The sequence below is a fragment of the Oncorhynchus nerka genome, linkage group LG21 (genome assembly GCF_034236695.1).
Source record: "Oncorhynchus nerka isolate Pitt River linkage group LG21, Oner_Uvic_2.0, whole genome shotgun sequence".
Taxonomy (NCBI): Eukaryota; Metazoa; Chordata; class Actinopteri; order Salmoniformes; family Salmonidae; genus Oncorhynchus; species Oncorhynchus nerka.
This window is the reverse complement of record NC_088416.1, coordinates 20715070-20736282: the sequence shown is the minus strand read 5'-3', so window position 1 is coordinate 20736282 and position 21213 is coordinate 20715070. Positions and strand designations below refer to the sequence as shown.

Here is a 21213-nt window from a genome sequence, read left to right as displayed (position 1 = left end):
TTTGACAAGATCACATACTGTAGATGTGGGGGAGCGGAAGATCCTGTTTAATGGCTTTGGTTCGTGCATTCCAGATACAAATCATAATATCACACACACTCATCATCACAAGCACATACACACACACACAAACACGTTGGATACAGTGTCAGCCGCAAGGCCAAGCTCTGCAGCAGTCTAGTCTTGTTTTGAACAAAACTGTGACTGGTGCATGTGCAGGTAATGCAAGCTTTTTACTGGTATTTTGTTAGTACGCATCACTGCCATGCTCTAAATCCTTTACACATTACTTTTGTGTTTTTTTTGTTGTGTGTGTTCCTTTCGATTTACATGACAACATAATGAATGCACATATTGACTGTAAACTATTATGATTAAAGAACAGGGTGGCTTCTAATGATATCCCAGAGGACATAGAGAGGGTGAAGATGGCACCTCTCATGGGTGACATCATCATCAGAGTTCTGAAGGTTTTCACATACAGCAGTTTGTCAGAATATGTATGATGTAAGTGTCAGTGCAGTCAGTTAAAAACATACATCTGGCAGTGGAGAAGAAGAAGGGAAAGACTGTCATTCGCTTTTCACTGGCTGAAGTCAGTGAAGGCTAACCAGCCAAAAGGGATAGAGAGAGAAACATGGAGAGCAAGGTGGGGGGAGTTCAGGCTTCCACAACTGATCATAGGTTTTTGAATTACTACTGTCTTTCTAAAATTGTATATTTTTTAATGGTACAATTCATGAATCAATCCTGAAACTCTAGAGTATAGAACTAAGTACAAGACATTGTAAGTAAAGTAATTGCTCTACCCATTGGCAAGCTTGACCAATAACTAAACATTCTAAATAAAGATCATCAAACATCTCTGAATAATATGTTTATAATAGAGAAAATATAGAAAGAACAATAACATGTTTAAAGACTTCATCTCCCATGGTGCCATACAATAACACGTTGCGTAGTTACGCTTCGCCGGAGTTGGCGGGTACGAGGGATGCACTGGATGGCTATTGTCTGTAGCTTTACGCAAAAACGAGAAGTGTCCTTTTAAAATATGTTACAAGCTGATCTTTACATAAGACAACATCTATAGATTTTTTAAGTTAAACCATTGGTGTAATACTGGTTTTGATTTGATAAAATTAACTCAATTTCCGACAATTCATTCATTAGAGTCAAATCTCTGTAAAGGTAAGTGGCTAGTTACTTCACCATCGCCTTTGCTCTTTAGCGGTCCCCCCAGCGTTAACCTTGTATTATGCACAGTGGGTGATAAACATATCTCGATAGGCCAATATATTGACACGGCAATGTGCGTCTTGCTACATTGTTGCATGCGGATTCTGTTTTGAGTGTTCAATGGTATTGTTTTCGCGCGAGTTCGTGTAGATTGCTCTCGTGCTATGATTCAGGTCAACATGGACGACTAGTCATTCCATCTCGACAGCTCTGGGGGGGGGGAAGAAACCCCCTAGCACCATCATGTGAAACGGGATCGGCTGATGGCATAGTGAACGGGTTGGTTAATACATTGCAATTGTGTGTAGCCTTTTACATTTCCCTTGTATTAGACCCTTTTACTTGGTTGCACTGCGCGATTGCCCGTTATTATTGAAGTAGGAAAACGATTTAGGTTGCTACATTTCATTACCCCCGTTCGGGCAGGAATGTGGCTCGTCGAATTGGTTACTCCTAAAAGAGAGGAAACGTGCTGGAGCAAAGAAAGGACTGCTTATTAGACATATATATTTGCATCGATTTACAAGTGGCTAAATTCACATCATAGATTTGACATTGCCCGTTAATACGAACAGTATAGCCACCAGCGAACTGCAGCGTTCACCTAAAATCAATGCTACCCCAATAGGGCAATGGAATCAGAAATCATCACCTTCTTGAAATGACTTACATTTTGAAACGAACTGTTGAATTGCACGTCAAAGCTGGCACTCAAATGCGTTGTTTAGCCTACACAACATTTTGATGATACTGAAAAACGTTCTCTTATTTAATTATGCTTTGAATACATTTGTGTTTGTATGATAGTGATGCTTTACCCCCTGCTTACCCCAATGTTGAGTTAGGAAGGGGTGGGGGTAAGCGTTTTCTTGGTGTTGTGTGTTCCATAGGGTAAGAATCAGGGTGTCTATGTGCCCCCCTCTTCTCCTCTAGACATTCCCTTGTTCTCACCATATTTGTTTTCTACCAGTGGTGTGTCGTGATTGTGTGCCTAAGTTGATTTGAAGCTTGACCCCTTCGTGCTGAATCTCATGTAATTTGATGTGCTTGACTGCGTGATTGCTGGTCTGATTGATATGATTGTGCTTCTGACATTTTAAACTTTCCAAACATATTAGTAGGTGTGCGTTGGTCTGCACCACATCAAGGCTACAGCCCAATGGAATGTTCAAGAACTGGTATAATCCCTACCCCCTGCCGAGATCATGTATTCAAGATGGGTACCAACCCCTGGGGCTCTCCTCTGGGATTCACGTCAACAGTGTACCATCCCATAGACTCTCTAGTCATAAATATTTCTGGAAGTAGTGATGACAAACCTAAGAGGGCTTCTAGTCAAATATTTGCTTTTCTGTGTATTTGTTTGCATCAGTTGCAGACTTGCAGTACAATGCATGCCAGCTTTTTTAATAGAAACATAATATATCGCAGATCCATGCGTTTTAGTACTGACCATGTAGTAGGAGCTATATTCAAAGATTATTTTAGAACTAACCCAAGATAGACCACAAACGCAAATGACTTTTTCTGTTTGTAACAGAATGGAGTTTTGTTCACAGAACTGTATTGAGATCAAATGTTTTATAGATGAGAAAATAAGCAGAATGTCGGCCAAAATCCATCTCGCTCCATCTTCTCCCACTGCCAACCACTGGTCTTCCTCTGGTCACCATATTTGGTGGTGAGCGGAAATGCCAAACTGGATGCTTCACATGTACACAGCCGATAGAACAATGAGACAGATGTTCCATCTGTGCTGTCGTGGTATGCATGCATTACACGTTAGTCATTTATTTGACTGTGAGAGATGATACCATGTGGTTATCTTACCGTTGTCATTCTCTCCTGCCTTCTGTGATATCTCCCTGATGCCTCTGATCCATGATCCCCCCCTGGTTCTCCCATCAACCATGCCTAAGTAACACCCCTCCCCTCTCACCCTGTTTAGCTCTGTTGACAAGGAACCCACTGGTTCCACTGCCTTCTCCCAGCCTGAAAATGAGTGAGCCTACTGCTACAGAACCCCCTAGCGATGTGACCCCCATTGTTACTACTGGTGTTACCACTGAAGGTGTAGATCAACCTTCTACTGATGCAAACGGTAATCCATTGTTTCTGTCTTGTGAATGCAATGGGGTGGGTGGTGGACTGGCCAGCTTCGGCAGAACTTAAACGCCCGCAAGCGGAAATTCGTTTTTTTGGGGGGGTAAAAGACAATGCCGTAGCTTACCCATGATGTTGCACAAGGATTAAGTCAGTCGCTTTAGTCAAAGTATGATATATTTGGGCTCGAAGTGATAACTTGAGATATTTTCCGTGTCAATGTGTTTCCCCTATGTGATGACGTGCTAATACTTTTCAGTCTCAAGTTTTTCCACTCCATGTGGAAATCACCTCTGGAAGATCTCAATTGCATAATCCTCGCGTCCTCTCTCGTCTCCTTCTCAAAACCCATTGGAGGACAAGGTCAGAGGGGAAGGACCTCTGGCTTTCTCATCCAATGGGTTTTGAGAAGATGAGGACGTGAGGGTTCTGCAATTGAGATCATTCCCTCTACGTTCCTTCTCACCTCCAATTCGTGAATATGTAATGTTGCTTGCATCATTCTTCAGAGGTGGAACCTAAGCAAGCTTTTCTGCTCTGGAAGAGGATTTACCTCCAAATATTTTTTTTATGGGGCCTCCAAAGGATTCTCTCTTACTTGGCTGCCCACCTTGACAAGATTAGGGGGTTATGTACTAGGCTTGGGCGGTATCCAGATTGTCATACCTTCATACAGACCTTGTGCCATACCGGGAGATAATACTGGCACTGAACACAAAGGGGCCATGTTTTCAAACACCACTGATACTCAGTAATCTGAAGATTAGCAATGTAAAAAGTACATCTAAAATGCCATAGAGAATGCTAACTAAATGCTAACAAGCCCATTGCAAACATTTTGTAACTCAAAAATGATACTCAGTTTGCTGCACGCGAATAACAAATATTAGCCAGCAAGGCTCTTGATCCCGGAGGGGGTTCTCTGCTGTTACCAAGCAAATGTTTGATTTTGGAAGAAGCTAACCACTTAGCTAGAATGCTAACTAGCTTCTAAATTAGCAAACTAAATGCACAACTACAGAGCATTTAGCACATTTAGACAGTTAACTTAATAGTAATAAGATATCTAGCTGGCAAACATTTAACATGCTGTAATTAGATTACCTGGCGCATGCTGCACAACAGTGAGTGACTCAAGGCTCCGTTCTCTCGTCTTTGTGTGCTTGTAAACAAATCACCTGACTGTGGACTAACGTACGTTTATTGGTTAACGTACGTCCCAATGGTGGAACAAACTCCCTCACGACGCCAGGACAGCGGAGTCAATCACCACCTTCCGGAGACACCTGAAACCCCACCTCTTTCAGGAATACCTAGGATAGGATAAAGTAATCCTTCTCACCCCCCTTAAAAGATTTAGATGCACTATTGTAAAGTGGCTGTTCCACTGGATGTCTTAAGGTGAACGCACCAATTTGTAAGTCGCTCTGGATAAGAGCATCTGCTAAATGACTTAAATGTAAATGTACGTTTCATAATAATGTGACAGCTAAAATCTAACATATTACAGGTACTTACTTAAGTAGCTACAAATATTCCAATTTATTAAAACATTTCAAATAAATAGTTTAAACAGTATTGATGGTATTGGAAAAACCATCCCATGGCTTTTTTCCAAATACCCCGGTATACGGTATAGTGCCCAAGCCTAATATGTAATGCACTGTGTCCACCCTCTACACACACACACACACATGCATTTGTCAACTATGCACTCACGTGACTGTTTGCTTTGATCGTCATCCTTAACACCATCTTGTCCATCCTCTTTCAGATATCCAAGAATCTTATAGGTCGTGACCTTGACTTTTTCAAGGCTGCAGACCCTCCCTTTGATGTTATGGTCCACGCTAGAGGTGGACCATAGTTTCAAAAACAATTGGTAACACTTTTTTTTGTTGGCTAGTCGAACTGTAGATGCTCTACAGACTATCAGTAACATTTCAACTAATTATCTGCCAAACCTTTATCCTAACTCTAAACGTAGCCCTAACCTTTACCCTAACCCTTATTCTCAACCTTAACCTCACCAAGCAGTTGCTTATCAACAGATAGTTTGTTGATAGTTCGTCTGTAGATGCTCTACAGATAATATCCAAATAAAGTGTGGCCGAAACCTTTCGTTGGCTGTGTGTGGCACCTCTTATCCTTTGCCCAACCTGTATGTCTATTTGGGCTTCAAATCAGCAATGATAGTGCATCCTTCTCCATGACAGTGTATGTACACTACCATTCAAAAGTATGGGGTCACTTAGAAATGTCCTTGTTTTTTAAAGAAAAGCAAGACATTTTCTCATTTTAAAACAACATCAAATTGATCACAAATACATTGTAGACATGGTTAATGTTGTAAATGACTACTGTAGCTGGAAACAGCTTTTTTCAAATGTATTAATGGAATATCTACATAGGTGTACAGAGGCCCATTATCAGCAACCATCACGCCAGAAACAAATAATTTTATTCTGAAACTCGTCAGTCTAGGCTATTCTTAGAGTCTAGAGTCTATTCTTAGCCTAGACTCGTCAGTCTAGGCTATTCCGTGCGAGAAATTTCCAAGACACGGAGGATCTCGTACAACGTTGTTTACGACTCCCTTCACAGAACAGCGCAAACTCTAACCAGAATAGAAAGAGGAGTGGGAGGCCCCGGTGCACAACTGAGCTAGAGGATAAGTACATTAGTGTCTAGTTTGAAAAACAGACGCTTCACAGGTCCTCAACTGGCAGCTTCATTAAATTGTACCCGCAAAACACCAGTCTCAATGTCAACAGTGAAGAGGCGATTCCGGGATGCTGGCCTTCTAGGCATAGTTGCAAAGAAAAAGTCATATCTCAGACTTGCCAATAAAAATAAAAGTTTAAGATGGGCAAAAGAACACAGACACTTGACAGAGGAAGATTGGAAAAAAGTGTTGTGGAGAGACAAATCTAAGTTTGAGGTGTTCGGATCACAAAGAATAACATTTGTGAGACGTGGAAAAAATGAAAAGAGGCTGGAGGACTGCTTAACGCTATCTGTCAAGCATGTTGGAGTAAATGTGATGGTCTGGGGGTGCTTTGGTGGTTGTAAAGTGGGAGAATTGTTCAGGGTTAAAGGGATCTTGAAGAAGGAAGGCTATCACTGCATTTTGCCATTCCATACCCTGTGGACGGCGCTTAATTGGAGCCAATTTCCTCCTACAACTGGACAATGACCCAAAGCACAGCTCCAAACTATGCAAAAACTATTTAGGGAAGATGCAGTCAGCTGGTATTCTGTCTATAATGGAGTGGCCAGCATAGTCACCGGATCTCAACCCTGTTGAGCTGTTGTGGGAGCAGCTTGACCGTATGGTAAGAAGTGCCCATCAAGCCGATCCAACTTGTGGAAGGTGCTTCAGGAAGCATGGGGTGAATTCTCTTCAGATTACCTCAACTAATTGACAACTAGAATGCCAAAGGTCTGCAAGGCTGTAACTGCTGCAAATGGAGGATTCTTTGACGAAAGCAAAGTTTGAAGGACACTGTTTCAATTAAAAATCATTATTTATTACCTTGTCAACGTCTTGACTATATTTCCTATTCATTTTGCAACTCATTTCATGTATGTTTTCATGGAAAATAAGGACATTTCTAAGTGACCTCAAACTTTTGAACGGTAGTGTATGTCCTTGAAATGTTAAATCCTTGTGTCCAGTCCCCATACCGGACACCTTAAAACTACCCCAGGAGCATACCAAGCTCATCTAACTCCCTCTAAAAACAAATCCATGAGGGGGGTCAGTTGGAGGATCTCTCTTTGAATACAGAAACCCATTGCCATGGTTTGGTTATATTTACAGACTTACAAAAACCCAATTTGAAAGTGGATCAACCAGATGCTAGTTATTCAGAGCCAGAGATCTTGAGGCACACTGAAGCCTACATCAGAGAGCCCGTCTCAGCATAGTCCTCCACAATTCCATGAACTGTAATGAAAAAAGGGTTGGCAAACAGGGTTGATGATAAAAAGGTACAAAGGTTGCCATTCTGCCACTGCTGCTTAATTGCGAAAAAGACCACAATTTTGTATTTTGATTGGCAAATCAAGTGCAACAGACTCGATTTGGACTTGAATCCAACGTTTTGTCACGAATCGCTTCTGTGTAATCTGACCATAGTGAAGTGTGCCCATAATCATTGGGGCTTTATAGCTGTGAACAAAGTCTTTGGAGTCTAACCAAACTGTTCTGCACTCCTTCCCTTCACCAGAGCCCCCCAAGGAAGAGGTCAAGTTGGCAGCAATAGCAGGGAAGAAACAGACCAAGAAGAAGGTGGAGGAGGTGGTAGAGGAAGAGGAGGAGGAATATGTGGTGGAGAAGGTACTGGACCGACGGGTGGTAAAGGGACGCGTGGAGTTTCTGCTCAAATGGAAAGGCTTCTCCGAGTGAGTTGAGACTTGATGCTTGTAATGCTACAGTCACAGAAATGAAATTATCATACATTACATACAATCCTGTATACATTTTCTATTGTAATTTTGCATCTCTTTATTGGTACCTATGGGGTAGTGGCGCTTGGGGAAGCTCGGGGGCTTGTTACCATGCAACAGGAGTTGTAAAAAAAACCTGCCCTCCGCATCTGCAACAGGTCGGACGTATTGGTCGCCATGTTCCTCACAGGGCATGTTGTGCAAGGTCTACAATGGTCTCCGATGTCTCTGGCTTGTGACAAGTGGTGGTGTGGAACACTTGCCAGTGGTTGGCAAGTACAGTGCATTTGGAAAGTATTCAGACCCTTTGACTTTTTCCACATTTTGTTACGTTACAGCCTTACTCTAAAATGGATATAAATAAAAAAATGTCCCACATCAATCTGTACATAATACCTCATAATGACAAATAGCTTTTTTATTTTGCACATTTGATCACATTTACATAAGTATTCAAACGCTTTAATCTGTACTTTGTTGAAGCGCCTTTGGCTGCGATTACAGCCTCGAGTCTTCTTGGGTATGGCGCTACAAGCTTGGCACCCCTGTATTTGGAGAGTTTCTCCCATTCCTCTCTGCAGATCCTCTCAAGCTCTGTCAGGTTAGATGGGGAGCGTTGCTGCACAGCTATTTCAAACCAAATATTTATTTGTCAAATGCGCCGAATACAACACAGTGAAATGCTTACATACAAGCCCTTAACCAACGATGTAGTTTTCAGAAAAATAAGTGTTAAGTAAAAAAATAACAAATAATTAAAGAGCAGCGGTAAAATAACAGTAGCGAGGCTATATATAGGGGGTACTGGTTAGTCGAGGTAATTAAGGTAATATGTACATGTAGGTAGAGTTAAAATGACTATGAATAGATAATTAACAGAGTAGCAGCAGTGTAAAAGATGAGGGGGGTGGCAATGCAAATAGTCTGGGTAGCCATTTGATTAGCTGTTCAGGAGTCTTATGGCTTGGGGGTAGAAGCTGTTAAGCCTTTTGGACCTAGACTTGGTGCTCCGGTACCGCTTGCTGTGTGGTAGCAGATAGAAGTCTATGACTAGGGTGGCTGGAGTCTTTGACAATTTTTAGGGTCTTCCTCTGACACCGCCTGGTATAGAGGTTCTGGATGGCAGGAATATTGGCCCCACTTGTATACTGGGCCGTTTGCACTACCCTCTGTAGTACCTTGCGGTCGAGGCTTAGCAGTTCTCATACCAGTCAGGATGTTCTCGATGGTGAAGCTGTATAACCTTTTGAGGATCTTAGGAGCCATGCCAAGTCTCTTCAGTCTCCTGAGGGGGAATAGGCTTTGTTGTGCCCTCTTCACGACTGTCTTGGTGTGTTTGAACCATGATAGTTTGGTGATGTGGACACCAAGGAACGTGAAGCTCTCAACCTGCTCCACTTCAGCCCCGTCGATGAGAATGGGGACATTCTCGGTCCTCCTTTTCCAGTAGTACACAATCATCTCCTTTGTCTTGATCACATTGAGGGAGAGGATGTTGTCCTGGCACCACATGGCCAGGTCCCTGACCTCCCTATAGGCTGTCTCATCGTTGCCTGTTGTGTCATCGGAAAACTTAATGATGGTGTTGGATTCGTGCCTGGCCGTGCAGTCATGAGTGAAGAGGGAGTACAGGAGGGGACTAAGCACGCACCACTGATGGGCCCCTGTCTTGAGGATCAGCGTGGCGGATGTGTTGTTACCTACCCTTACCACCTGGAGGCAGCCTGTCAGGAAGTCCAGGATCCATGTCAGAGAGAGGTGTTTAGTCCCAGGGTCCTTAGCTTCATGATGAGCTTTGAGGGCACTATGGTGTTGAATGCCTTTTGTCCAGGTGCGTAAGGGCAGTATGGAGAGCAATAGAGATTGCATCATCTGTGGATCTGTTGTGGCGGTATGCAAATTGGGGTGGGTCTAGGGTTTCTGGGATAATGGTGTTGTGAGCCATGACAAGCCTTTCAAGCACACTGGCTACAGACGTGAGTGCTACGGGTCGGTAGTAATATAGGCAGGTTCCCTTAGTGTTATTGGGCACAGGGACTATGGTGGTCTGCTTGAAACATGTTGATTTTACAGACTTGGTCAGGGACAGGTTGAAAATGTCAGTGAAGACACTTGCAAGTTGGTCAGTGCATGCTCGGCGTACACATATCCGTAACCAGTTAGGACCTGCGGCCTTGTGAATGTTTACCTGTTTAAAGGTCTTACTCACATCGGCTACAGAGAGTGTTATCACACAGTTGTCCAGAACAGCTGATGCTCTCATGCATGTTTCAGTGTTGCTTGCCTTGAAGCGAGCATAGAAGTAATTTAGCTCGGCTGGTGTCACTGGGCTGCTTGTGGCTGTACTTCCCTTTTTTAGTCTGTAATAGTTTGCGTGCCCTGCCACATCCGGAACGCGTCGGAGCCGGTGTGGTACCATTCAGTCTTAGTTCTGTATTGATGCTTTTGCCTGTTTTATTGTTTTGTCTGAGGGCATAGCAGGATTTGTTATAAGCTTCCAGGTTCGAGTCCCACTCCTTGAAAGCGGCAGCTCTACCCTTTAGCTTAGTGTGGATGTTGTGTCGTGGAAATTTCCTGTATTACAAATCATGAGAGAGCAAACCACACACAAGTCAGAGTATATTATAAAGTCCATATTTAATTATTTGAGCTTTACCATAGCCCTGTTTGACTCAGATCAATTCAGTGTCTATAAATGAATTCTCTGAGAGTGCTTACAAAACAGTTCTTAGTATCATTTATAGCCAAGACACACCCATCTCCACTCACATGACAAATAATAGATCTTAGGAACATTACACAAAGAACCCTTTACTTGAAAAAGGAGTATCCCATAGCTAGATAGCATTAGCTATAAATTATTGTTCAGTTTGGTCTCCTAAACGAAGTTCTTATCTCGTTCTTGGTACCACTTAGGACCAAAACCTTACCTCATCCAATGGCATATATCAATTGTCAATTCTAGATACTCTCATCAAAAATACAACCCCTCCTGGACAAAATCTAATGAGAGGAGTGACTGGCACACAGACATTGTGGAGCCAACTAACTGGTTCCCCATTAATCACACCATCCCTTCACATGGTTTAGGAATAGTTAGACACATTCACATATCAGACAAACCTGACCTCTCCCCTCTCTGGACCTCAAGTAATTTTTTCCACATAAGCATACATATGAACATTGATAAAACATCTTATCAATGTTGCCTAAAGAATTTTGATTCTGCCACAACAGTTGCCTGTAATCCATGGCTTCTGGTTGGGGTATGTACGTACAGTCACTGTGGGGACGACGTCATCGATGTGCTTATTGATGAAGCCAGTGACTGATGTCCTTAATGGCAATAGGAAGAATCCCGGGAAACATATTCCAGTCTGTACAAGCAAAACAGTCCTGTAGCTTAGCATCTGCTTGATCTGACCCGTTTTTTAAAAATTTACTGAGTGACTGGAGCTTCCTGCTTTCGTTTTTGAAAGCAGAAATCAGGATGGTAGAATTGTGGTCAGATTTGACAAATATAGGGCGAGTGAGAGCTTTATATGCGTCTGTGTTTGGAGTAAAGGTGGTCTAGAAATGTTTTCTCTCTGGTTGCACATTTAACATGCTGGTAGAAATGAGGTAAACCGGATTTAAGTTTCCCTGCGTTAATGTCCCCGGCCAATAGGAGCGCCGCCTTCTGGGTGAGCGTTTTCCTGTTTGCTTATGGCCTTATACAGCTCATTGTGTGGTCTTACTCACAGCATTGGTTTGTGGTGGTGAATAGACAACTACGAAGAATATAGATGAGAGCTCTCTTGGTAGATAGTGTGGTCTACAGCTTTTCATGAGATACTCTACCTCAGGCGAGCAAAACCTCGGGACTTCCTTACTATTAGATTTCGTGCACCAGCTGTTGTTTAAAATATACATAGACTGCCACCCCTTGCCTTACCAGAGGCGGCTGTTCTATCTTGCTGATGCAGCGTAAAACCCGCCCGCTGTATGTTATTTATGTCGTCGTTCAGCCACGACTCAGTGAAACTTAGGACGTTGCAGTTTTTAATGTCTCCTTTGTAGGGTATACGTGATCGTAGTTAATCTATTTTATTATCCAATGACTGAACGTTGGCTAATAGGACTGATGGTAAAGGCAGATTACCCACTCACCGTCATATCCTTACAAGGCACCCCGACCTACGTCACTGATATCTCCGTCTCTTTCTCCTGCGAATGATTAGGATGAGGGCCTTGTTGGGTGGGTGAAGTAAGTCCTTTGTGTCGACTCGTTAAAGAGAAAATCTTCTTCCAGTACAAGGTGAGTAATCGCTGTCCTGATATCCAGAAGCTCTTTCTGGTCATAAGAGAGAGTTGCATAAACATTACGTACAAAATCAGTTACAAATAATGCGAGAACACACAATAGCACCATTCCTTAGGAGAGAGCCATCTCCTCATGCACCATTTTCAGGTCTCAAGAGATGTTCAATTGAGTTCAAGTCCAAGTTCTTGCTGGGCCACTCAAGGACATTCAGAGACTTGCCCCGAAGCTATGCGTGCGTTGTCTTGGCTGTGTGCCAAGAAAATCCAGCACGGTGAGTTATGTGGCTCTAGAAGGTTCTCAAGCCGAGAAACAGCCTCCTCCATTTGCAATAACTTAACTTCAATTCATTTTTAACGTTGTGAAAGTGACGACATTTAGAAAAGTCCCAGAATCACAAGACTAGGCGCATTGGAACTGCCTCGGCCCATGGAGACGGACCCTACAGTTTCTGTCCGATAGTACTCAGGGACCCCATAGCAATGCTCGGAAAAAAGTGCATTTTCAGAACTAATTAAGGTCTACACATAATGGCCTACACATAATGTCCGAACTGCACCTGCAGCTTGAATGTAACTGTTTTTGAAGTTTACAAGAAATATATATTTTAACAGGAGGCGCTGTGAATTGTGGGCCGACTCTGAAATATATGATAGTTGGCTTTTAAAAGAGTTGGACAAAGTGAGTTTGGTGTCCGTATGATATCTTATTGACTGATGGCTGACCTGATGGCAGTATAATATATTGGTATTGTACATTTTATATTGCAAATGGTAGGCCAGGTAGGCCAGTTGAGAACAAGTTCTCATTTACGACTGCAACCTGGCCAATATAAAGCAAAGCAGTGCGACAAAAAAACTACAGAGTTATACAAACAAACGTACAGTCATTAACACAATAGAAAAATCAATGTACAGTGTGTTGAAATGTAGAAGATTAGGGAGGTAAGGCAAATTAGGATAGGGTAAATAGGATAGGATAAAGTAATCCTTCTCACCCCCCTTAAAAGATTTAGATGCACTATTGTAAAGTGGCTGTTCCACTGGATGTCTTAAGGTGAACGAATTTGTTAAGAGCGTCTGCTAAATGACTTAAATGTAAATGTAAATGCAAATAGGCCATAGAGGCAAAATAATTACAATTTAGCATTAACACTGGCGTGATATATGTGCAGATGATGATGTGCAAGCAGAGATCCTGGGGTGCAAAAGAGCAAGAAGATAAATAACATTATGGGGATGAGGTAGTTGGGTGTGCTATTTACAGATTGGCTGTGTACAGGTACAGTGATCGCTGTACAGTAAGCTGCTCTGACAGCTGATGCTTAAAGTTAGAGGGAGATATTTTTGCAATTCGTTCGTCATTGGCAGCAGAGAACTGGAAGGAAAGGCGGCAAAAACAAGTGTTGGCTTTGGATGACCAGTGAAATATACCTGCTGGAGCGTGTGTTACGGGTGGGTGTTGCTATGGTGACCCATGAGTTGAGATAAGGCGAGGCTTTATCTAGCAGAGACTTAATAGGTGACCTGGAGCCTGGAGTGGGTTTGGCGACAAATATGTAGTGAGGGCCAGCCAACGAGAGCATACAGGTCTCAGTGGTGTGTTGTATGTATATGCATTTAGTTTCACTAGCATTTAAAAACAGCTGGAGGCCACGGAAGGAGTGTTGTATGGCATTGAAGCTCGTTTGGAGGTTTGTTAGCACAGTGTCCAAAGAAGGGCCAGATGTATACAGAATGGTGTCATCTGCTTGGACAAGTTGCTGCAGGGGGGTTTAGAGCTGTTGCCCGGGATATGGTAGCCAGGCTGAAAGCATGGCCAGCCGCAGAAAAATGCTTATTGAAATGATCGATTATCGTAGATTTATCGGTGGTGACAGTGTCTCCTATCCTCAGTGCAGTGGGCAGCTGGGAGGAGGTGCTCTTATTCTCCATGGACTTCAGTGTTCCAAAACCTTCTGGAATTAGTGCAACAGGATGCAAATTGCTGTTTGAAAAGGCTAGCCTTAGCGTTCCTAACTGACTGTATATTGGTTCCTGACTTCCCTGAAAAGTTGCATATCGCGGGGGCTATTCGATGCTAATGCAGAATGCAACAGGATGTTTTTGTGCTGGTCAATTGCTGTCAAGTCAGCTAAACCAAGGGCTATATCTGTTCTTTGTTCTACATGCTTATTTAAGATGGTGAGGAAAGCACTTTTGAAGAGCAACCAGGCATCCTCTACAGACGGGATGAGGTCAATTTCCTTCCAGGATACCCAGGCCAGGTCGATTTGGAAATGCCTTCTCGCTGAAGTGTTTTAGGGAGTGTTTGACAGTGCTGAGGGTTGGTCGTTTGACTGCAGACCCATTACGGATGCAGGCAATGAGGCAGTGATTGCTGAGATCGTGGTTGAAGACGGCAGAGATGTATTTAGAGGGCAAGTTGGGCAGGATGATATCTATGTGGGTGCCCATGGTTACGGATTTAGGGTTGTACCTGGTAGGTTCCTTGATCATTTGTGTGAGATTGAGGGCATCTAGCTTAGGTTGTAGGACGGCCGGGGTGTTAAGCATATCCCAGTTTAGGTCACCTGACGGCATGAACTCTGAAGATAGATGGGGGGCAATCAATTCACATATGCTGTCCAGGGCACAGCTTGGGGCTGAGAGGAGTCTATAACAAGCGGCAACGGTGGGAGACTACTTTCTGGAATGGTGGATTTTTAAAAGTAGAAGCTCGAATTCTTTGGGCACAGACCTGGATAGTATGATAGAACTCTGCAGGCTATCTCTGCAGTAGATTGCAACTCCGCCCCCTTTGGCATTTCTATCTTGTTGGAGAAAATTGTAGTTGGGGATGGACATTTCTGGATTTTTTTATGGCCTTCCTAAGCCAGGATTCAGACACAGCTAGGACATCCGGGTTGGCGGAGTGTGCTAAAGCAGTGAATAAAACAAACATGGGGAGGATGCTTCTGATGTTAACATGCATGAAACCAAGGCTTTTGCGATTACAGAAGTCAACAAATGAGAGCGCCTGGGGAATGGGACTGGTGCTGGGGGCTGCAGGGCCTGGGTTAACCTCTACCTCTACTACCAGAGGAGGAGTAGGATAAGGGTACGGCTAAAGGCTATATGAACTGGTCGTTTAGTGCGTTTGGAACAGGGAGTAAAATGAGCAGATTTCTGGGTGCAGAAGAATAGATTTAATGTACAGACAAGGGTATGGTAGGATGTAAATACAGTGGAGTTAAACCTAGGCATTGAATAAACTTAGGCACCGGATAAGCCAGGTGAGGTCACTGCATGTGTGGGGGGGGTGGGACAAAAAGTCTATCTAAGGCATTGGGCAGGGCTGGGTGCTCTACAGTGAAATAAGACAATAATCACTAACCAAAACAGGAATAGACAAGGCATATTGACATTCGGGCGAGGCATGTGTCACCGAGTGATCATAGGGTCCAATGAGAAGCAATAGGTGATTCAGTTAGTCGCTACTACGCTAGGCGAGCCTGAGACATGGCGATTCAGACAGCTAGCGGGCCGGGGCTAGCAGATGGGCCTTTGGCAATGTCGCAACGGTAGAGCCTGTTGAAACCACCTCGGACGATTACGTCAGCAGACCAGTCGTGATGGTTCGGCGGAGCTCCGTGTCGGCAGTAAAGGGTTCAGGCCAATTGGCAAAAGAGGTATTGTAGCCTATGAATTAGCTGGTGGACCTCTTCGGCAAGCAGGGAGATATTTCTTTTTTAAATTAAAAAACAACTTTTATTTAACTAGGCAAGTCGGTTAAGAACAAATTCTTATTTTCAATGACGGCCTAGGAACAGTGGGTTCACTGCCTTGTTTAGGGGCAGAACGACAAATGTTTACCTTGTCAGCCCGGGGATTCGATCTTGCAACCTTTCGGTTACTAGTCCAGCGCTCTAACCACTAGGCTACTTCCCACCCCATGGGCCTAGCTAGAGGCTAGCTGGGCCTAGCTAGAGGCTAGCTCAAGGCTAACTGATGCTTCTTTGGGACCTAGACGTTGAAGGTGAAGACCGCTAGCTGTGGCTAACTGACCAGTAGCTTGTAGCTAGTTAGCTGGCTAGCCTTTGATGGGGGTTCCGGTTCTAAAGTATAAAAATAGCAGATCCATACTACATTGGGTGAGGCGGGTTGCAGGTGAGTATACTCAGTCTGTTGATTGAAAGTGAGATTAAAATATATATGAAATAATACAAGGAAACTATATTTACAACGGGACATGATGGGACAAGACAAAACACACTTCCGACTGCTACGCCATCTTAATGAGGGATTTACTGAGGGGTTTACCATCACCAAATGAACAGGCAGAAATCAACACAAACGAGCGATGGAGAGGAACCACTATCACTGCTCGGCCTTCCCTAATTCAACAAGCCAGTCAATTTGGCATTTCTGCAGCATGTCCAATTCTTGATGGTACAGTTGGAAATGTACAAATAAGGGATTTAATATCACCAAATGGACAGCTGAAATCAACACCAACGAGTGATTGGACAGTGTCCATTACACATGCTATATTGTCAGTGTGAACATGCTCTTCTGCAAGTTGACAGTGTCCATTGCATATCCATAAGGACTTCCTGTTTTGAAATGAATCAACGTCAACGAGAAATTCTTACTTCCTATGATCAAACATGACAAATAGATCTTCTAGGTTGATTCAGGGCTTAACATTAGTGATCTATCATTTGTTCAGTATGTATGCCATTTTTTTTTTTTACCTTTATTTAACTAGGCAAGTCAGTTAAGAACAAATTCTTATTTTCAATGACGGCCTAGGAACAGTGGGTTAACTGCCTGTTCAGGGGCAGAACGACAGATTTGTACCTTGTCAGCTCGGGGGTTTGAACTTGCAACCTTCCGGTTACTAGTCCAACGCTCTAACCACTAGGCTACGCTGCCGCCCCAGGTTCACTAAATTTGGGTTCGGAATCCGACTTCCTATGATCATATATGGCAAATTGACAAAACATGGGCCTTATGGAACAACTCAATAAAATAAGACAATATATCCAGAAAGTTACTACATATGTATAATGTATGATGTTTTAAAAGTGTGAATTTATTTTGTGATTTTGAAAATGTCACCCTTGAGACCTGACTTTGTGACCATTTAGCGCTCACTCGCCACCTTTGGGATTTTTGGAGTATCACACTTGGCATTTGCCATGTTCCACTTGCAATGTTTTTGATGATCTGCCATTTATTTGTGGTATTTGCGATTGTGTATATTGTTCGCCCAATGCCAGTAAGCTGCCATTCATTTTTGTCCATTTCATGGGGGTCTCCCCTTACTTGTCTTCATGGTTGTCTCATTGTCATGATGACCATCTAATACCAACTACAAACATTGAAAAATTAGGTTAGCTATTGCTCACCAGTTGTCAGGAATCGCAGAAATGCTGTCCTTGAAATTGGTGTCTTGATTCCTGATTTAGAGGGGCCACCAACTCCACTAGTGTACGGAATTGCTTAAGATACAACCGGGAAAGATTATGGAACTGGGGTACATCACCCAATTCCAGCTCCCTACACAAGTTTGCGTTTGCTCCTTTTGGGCCATATAAAATCATTAATTTTTTTGTTGCCTAATTCAGTTTGTTTTCCCCCCCATTTTTATTATAGAACCAAATGGGATGTTGCAAGTCCACAACAGTGCTTAAACCACACCAGCAGACCACTTTTGAGGTCTGGGAAAAATATACATTTTTGGGTGTAGATACCCTTTTTTATATTCAAGTGTGCAGCCTGGCACCAGCAAGAGACCTGTAGCACACATGATTTTAGATTAGTTAAACAAATCACCACTGGATTGATGCAAATAATACTTCTGCCAGGTAGACATAGACTACTTTGTAGTAAACATTTAATTGAGAAGGTTTTTGGGAAAGCCTTGTAGTTATCATCATCGCTAATGGCTATGTGGCAGACAAACTCGTGCACACACAGGGGCCCCTTCAAAGTTAAAGAAAAATATGAATCCCTTGTGCTTTTAGTTCATTTCTTATTATAACCTTGGGAAAAATACATTTTCTAAATGATAGATTACATTTAGTTGATGTCCTAAGTTCAATACATGTTTGAATATTCCATTTTAATGTCTGGATTCTCCATATCGCAGATTTTATAGGGCCCTACTCTTTGGGCTTGGCACTGCATCCATGGTCTCCCGAGTGGCACAGTGGTCTAAGGCACTGCATCTCAGTGCTAAAGGCATTCCTACAGACCCTGGTTCGATTCCAGGCGGTATCACAACTGGCCGTGATTGGGAGTCCCATAGGGCTGCGCACAATTGGCCCAGCGTCGTCCGGTTTAGGGTTTGGCCGTCATTGTAAATAATAATTCATTCTTAACGGACTTACCTAGTTAAATAAAAATAAAACGTCTGCCAAGGCCTGATAACCTAATTCTAGGATTATTTGAACCATTGAGTGAAATCACAAAACTTGACCTTGGGTCAAGTTCTTTCTTCTTCTTTCCTTTGTTTGTTTGTTGTTGCTCTCGTCTTTCTACAAAGAGTCAGTAGCCATTGCAAACATTTCCATCTTTTTCTGGTCCATGGTGACACAGAGATGGGACTTGCTTGGTCTTCGGCTGCTGTATATTTGGCATCCGTCTGTTTTGCTACTTCATCTTCCAGTGTTGCGGTGGTAGTCCTGCCACATCGGGCCCTGCACCTTTCCCCCTCCGCCATGTGCTATTACGACCACGTTGGAATGATCTCAATTGTTAGTTGGTCCCTGGCCTGGGGAACCTTCGATCAGTTGGTTCTGGGGGGGGTTTGGAACCGAATCATCTGATGGTTGGAGCCCAGGTATAAATGGTCCTTTTACAGGTAGTGTCTTAGTTTGGAAATGCAAGCTGTTGTAGCCTTTTTAACCTGTATTTGTTTACCACAGTGAGGACAATACATGGGAACCGCAGGACAACCTGGATTGCCCTGACCTGATTGCGGAGTACATGCAGAATCATCATAACAAAAAAGAAAGTTGCAAGAAAGAGTCTGGTGGCAAGAGGAAAGCTGGCGAGTCTGACACGGAGGCAGGGGTTGAAGAAGGCAGGCCCAAGAAGAGGAAAGATGAGGTGAGAGCCTGTACTTGGTGTCAATATTAAAGAACATGCCTGATACTATAGACCGTGAATGTGGCCCTGTACTGAACCTTCTCTCCTTATCCATCACTCTTTCAGGCAGAGAAGCCCAGAGGCTTTGCTCGTGGTCTTGACCCCGAACGGATCATTGGAGCCACGGACTCCAGTGGAGAGCTGATGTTCCTCATGAAATGGTGAGTTCTGGGCTGCATTGGGATTTTGACACTTTTGCTGTACGGTACTGGGAGAGTGGAAAATACTAGTTGTCCCCTCCAAAAAAGTGGGACATAACTGATTGAAGTGGCTTCACCCTTAATTTCTGTCTCCACAGGAAGAACAGTGATGAGGCTGACCTGGTGCCGGCCAAGGAGGCCAACATTAAATGTCCACAGGTGGTCATCTCCTTCTATGAGGAGCGTCTGACATGGCACTCCTACCCCACCGAGGAGGAAGAGAAGAAGGATGATAAGAACTAGCCACAGGTCCAGGATGAACGGGAAGGGGGTACAGAGGGTAGGGTTTACAGTGGAGGGTGTCGGATAGAGAAGCTGATTTGTTTCAAAACCTTTCTGCAAACCCGGACTGTTACAACTAAAACAGAGGTTGACAGATGGGTAGGGATGATAAGACTTGGCAAGGAGGTGGGTTGGGGGGGGCATGGGTAAATACAACTCCTAAGTCTCAAGATCACTTTATCAGGCCTCACTTTTGGGTCTCATCAGCTAAAATCATGGGATAAGTAGTTTTCAGTCCCTGAGCACTGAATTTGCTTCAAAATCACCAGCTCCTCATACTGTAGTTTCGCCTCTGAAAAGCTTTTGTCAAGATACACTTTTGAGTTAGCGAGGTATCACTACAGCAGCTGAGTTTACAAAATGGAATGGTCAGATTCCAAAACACGACCCAGCTAAAGTTCTCAGCTAATTCAATTGAAATAGCCAATCTTAATTTCCATTTTTTTTGCGTGAAATGTTGAAGTTGATTTCTTGTCAGAACATTATCTTGTACCTACACATCCCTCATTGAGCAACTCGCAGTGCTTTTTGTTTGTCTTTCTACTTTTAAGAAACCTGTTTTAAGTGTTGGCACCTGCCTTCCCTTGCCATATCATTATCATATAATGTGTAAATAGTCGTGGTTATATTTGGTTAGTTTTAATTGGTTATGAGAGCGATCTAAGAAGGATTTTATTTGAGATTTTTTGGGATGTTCAGACTAGAGTTAACCTAGATTCTGGTCTTTAAGTGTTACACATAGGTGTATAGAGTTGTGAACAATGGTATGGAGCAGGGCTTCCATTTGGAAAACGTGGTGCTGAACATTTGACTGGCAGCATTTTAATTGGCCAGACATTTGAGACATTTTCCCGACCCATATGCATTGTGTGCGTGACCTGATTAGGGCGTACAGCCACGGTGCTCAGAATGACAGCTCACATTTTAGATGATGGTAATTCATTTTAAAAGAACGTGCAAATCGAGGACGCAACAGCGTGCGTCCTTACCGAATTCCGATGCGCACTTTGAAGAGGTTAGAATAACTGTCCACATTTACTTTTCCTCAGCCAACAAGATGAGTAACGAACAGCAAAAATCTCTAGCCTATGTCAATATACTATTCCCCATAGTAGAACATTTGACCTATATATTGGTCAGCTTGTCGTTCTGTGCGAGAAAGAAATGGCCTACTCCAGACAGACTCTGGGACAACAGATCCCAAATGCATACAACCAGTAGGCTTAGGCTACATAACATTTTTTTATAAAAATAACCTTCAAGCAATGAAGTTGATGCAACCGATCAGAACATTTGGCTTAAAATGTTGATTAAACTATTATTTCTTCACATACAGTGCCTTGCAAAAGTACTAATCCCCCTTGCCGTTTTTTTCCTATTTTGTTGCATTACAATCTGTAATTAAAATGTATTTTTATTTGGATTTCATGTAATGGACATACACAAAATAGTCCAAATTTGTGAAGTGAAATGAAAAAAATGACTTGTTTCAACAACAACA

The 21213-nt window shown here is 43.0% G+C and overlaps 1 protein-coding gene across 1 annotated transcript; it reads left to right on the top strand.

The window, feature by feature from the left end:
* Positions 1 to 985: 985 nt before the first annotated feature.
* Positions 986 to 20247, top strand: LOC115104053 (chromobox protein homolog 1-like). Its single transcript, XM_029625215.2, has 6 exons — positions 986 to 1191; positions 3188 to 3340; positions 7575 to 7749; positions 19008 to 19191; positions 19297 to 19391; positions 19529 to 20247. The coding sequence occupies exons 2-6, from the start codon at positions 3238 to 3240 to the stop codon at positions 19671 to 19673; spliced, it is 702 nt and encodes a 233-aa protein (XP_029481075.1). The 5' UTR covers positions 986 to 1191; positions 3188 to 3237; the 3' UTR covers positions 19674 to 20247.
* Positions 20248 to 21213: the final 966 nt, after the last annotated feature.

Bases quoted from the DNA above. Each gene is read 5' to 3' on its own strand.
- LOC115104053 (XM_029625215.2), top strand. From the start codon at position 3,238: ATGAGTGAGCCTACTGCTACAGAACCCCCTAGCGATGTGACCCCCATT. The intron at 19,192-19,296 runs GTGAGAGCCTGT...TCACTCTTTCAG, and splicing joins CCAAGAAGAGGAAAGATGAG to GCAGAGAAGCCCAGAGGCTT. The intron at 19,392-19,528 runs GTGAGTTCTGGG...CTGTCTCCACAG, and splicing joins CTGATGTTCCTCATGAAATG to GAAGAACAGTGATGAGGCTG.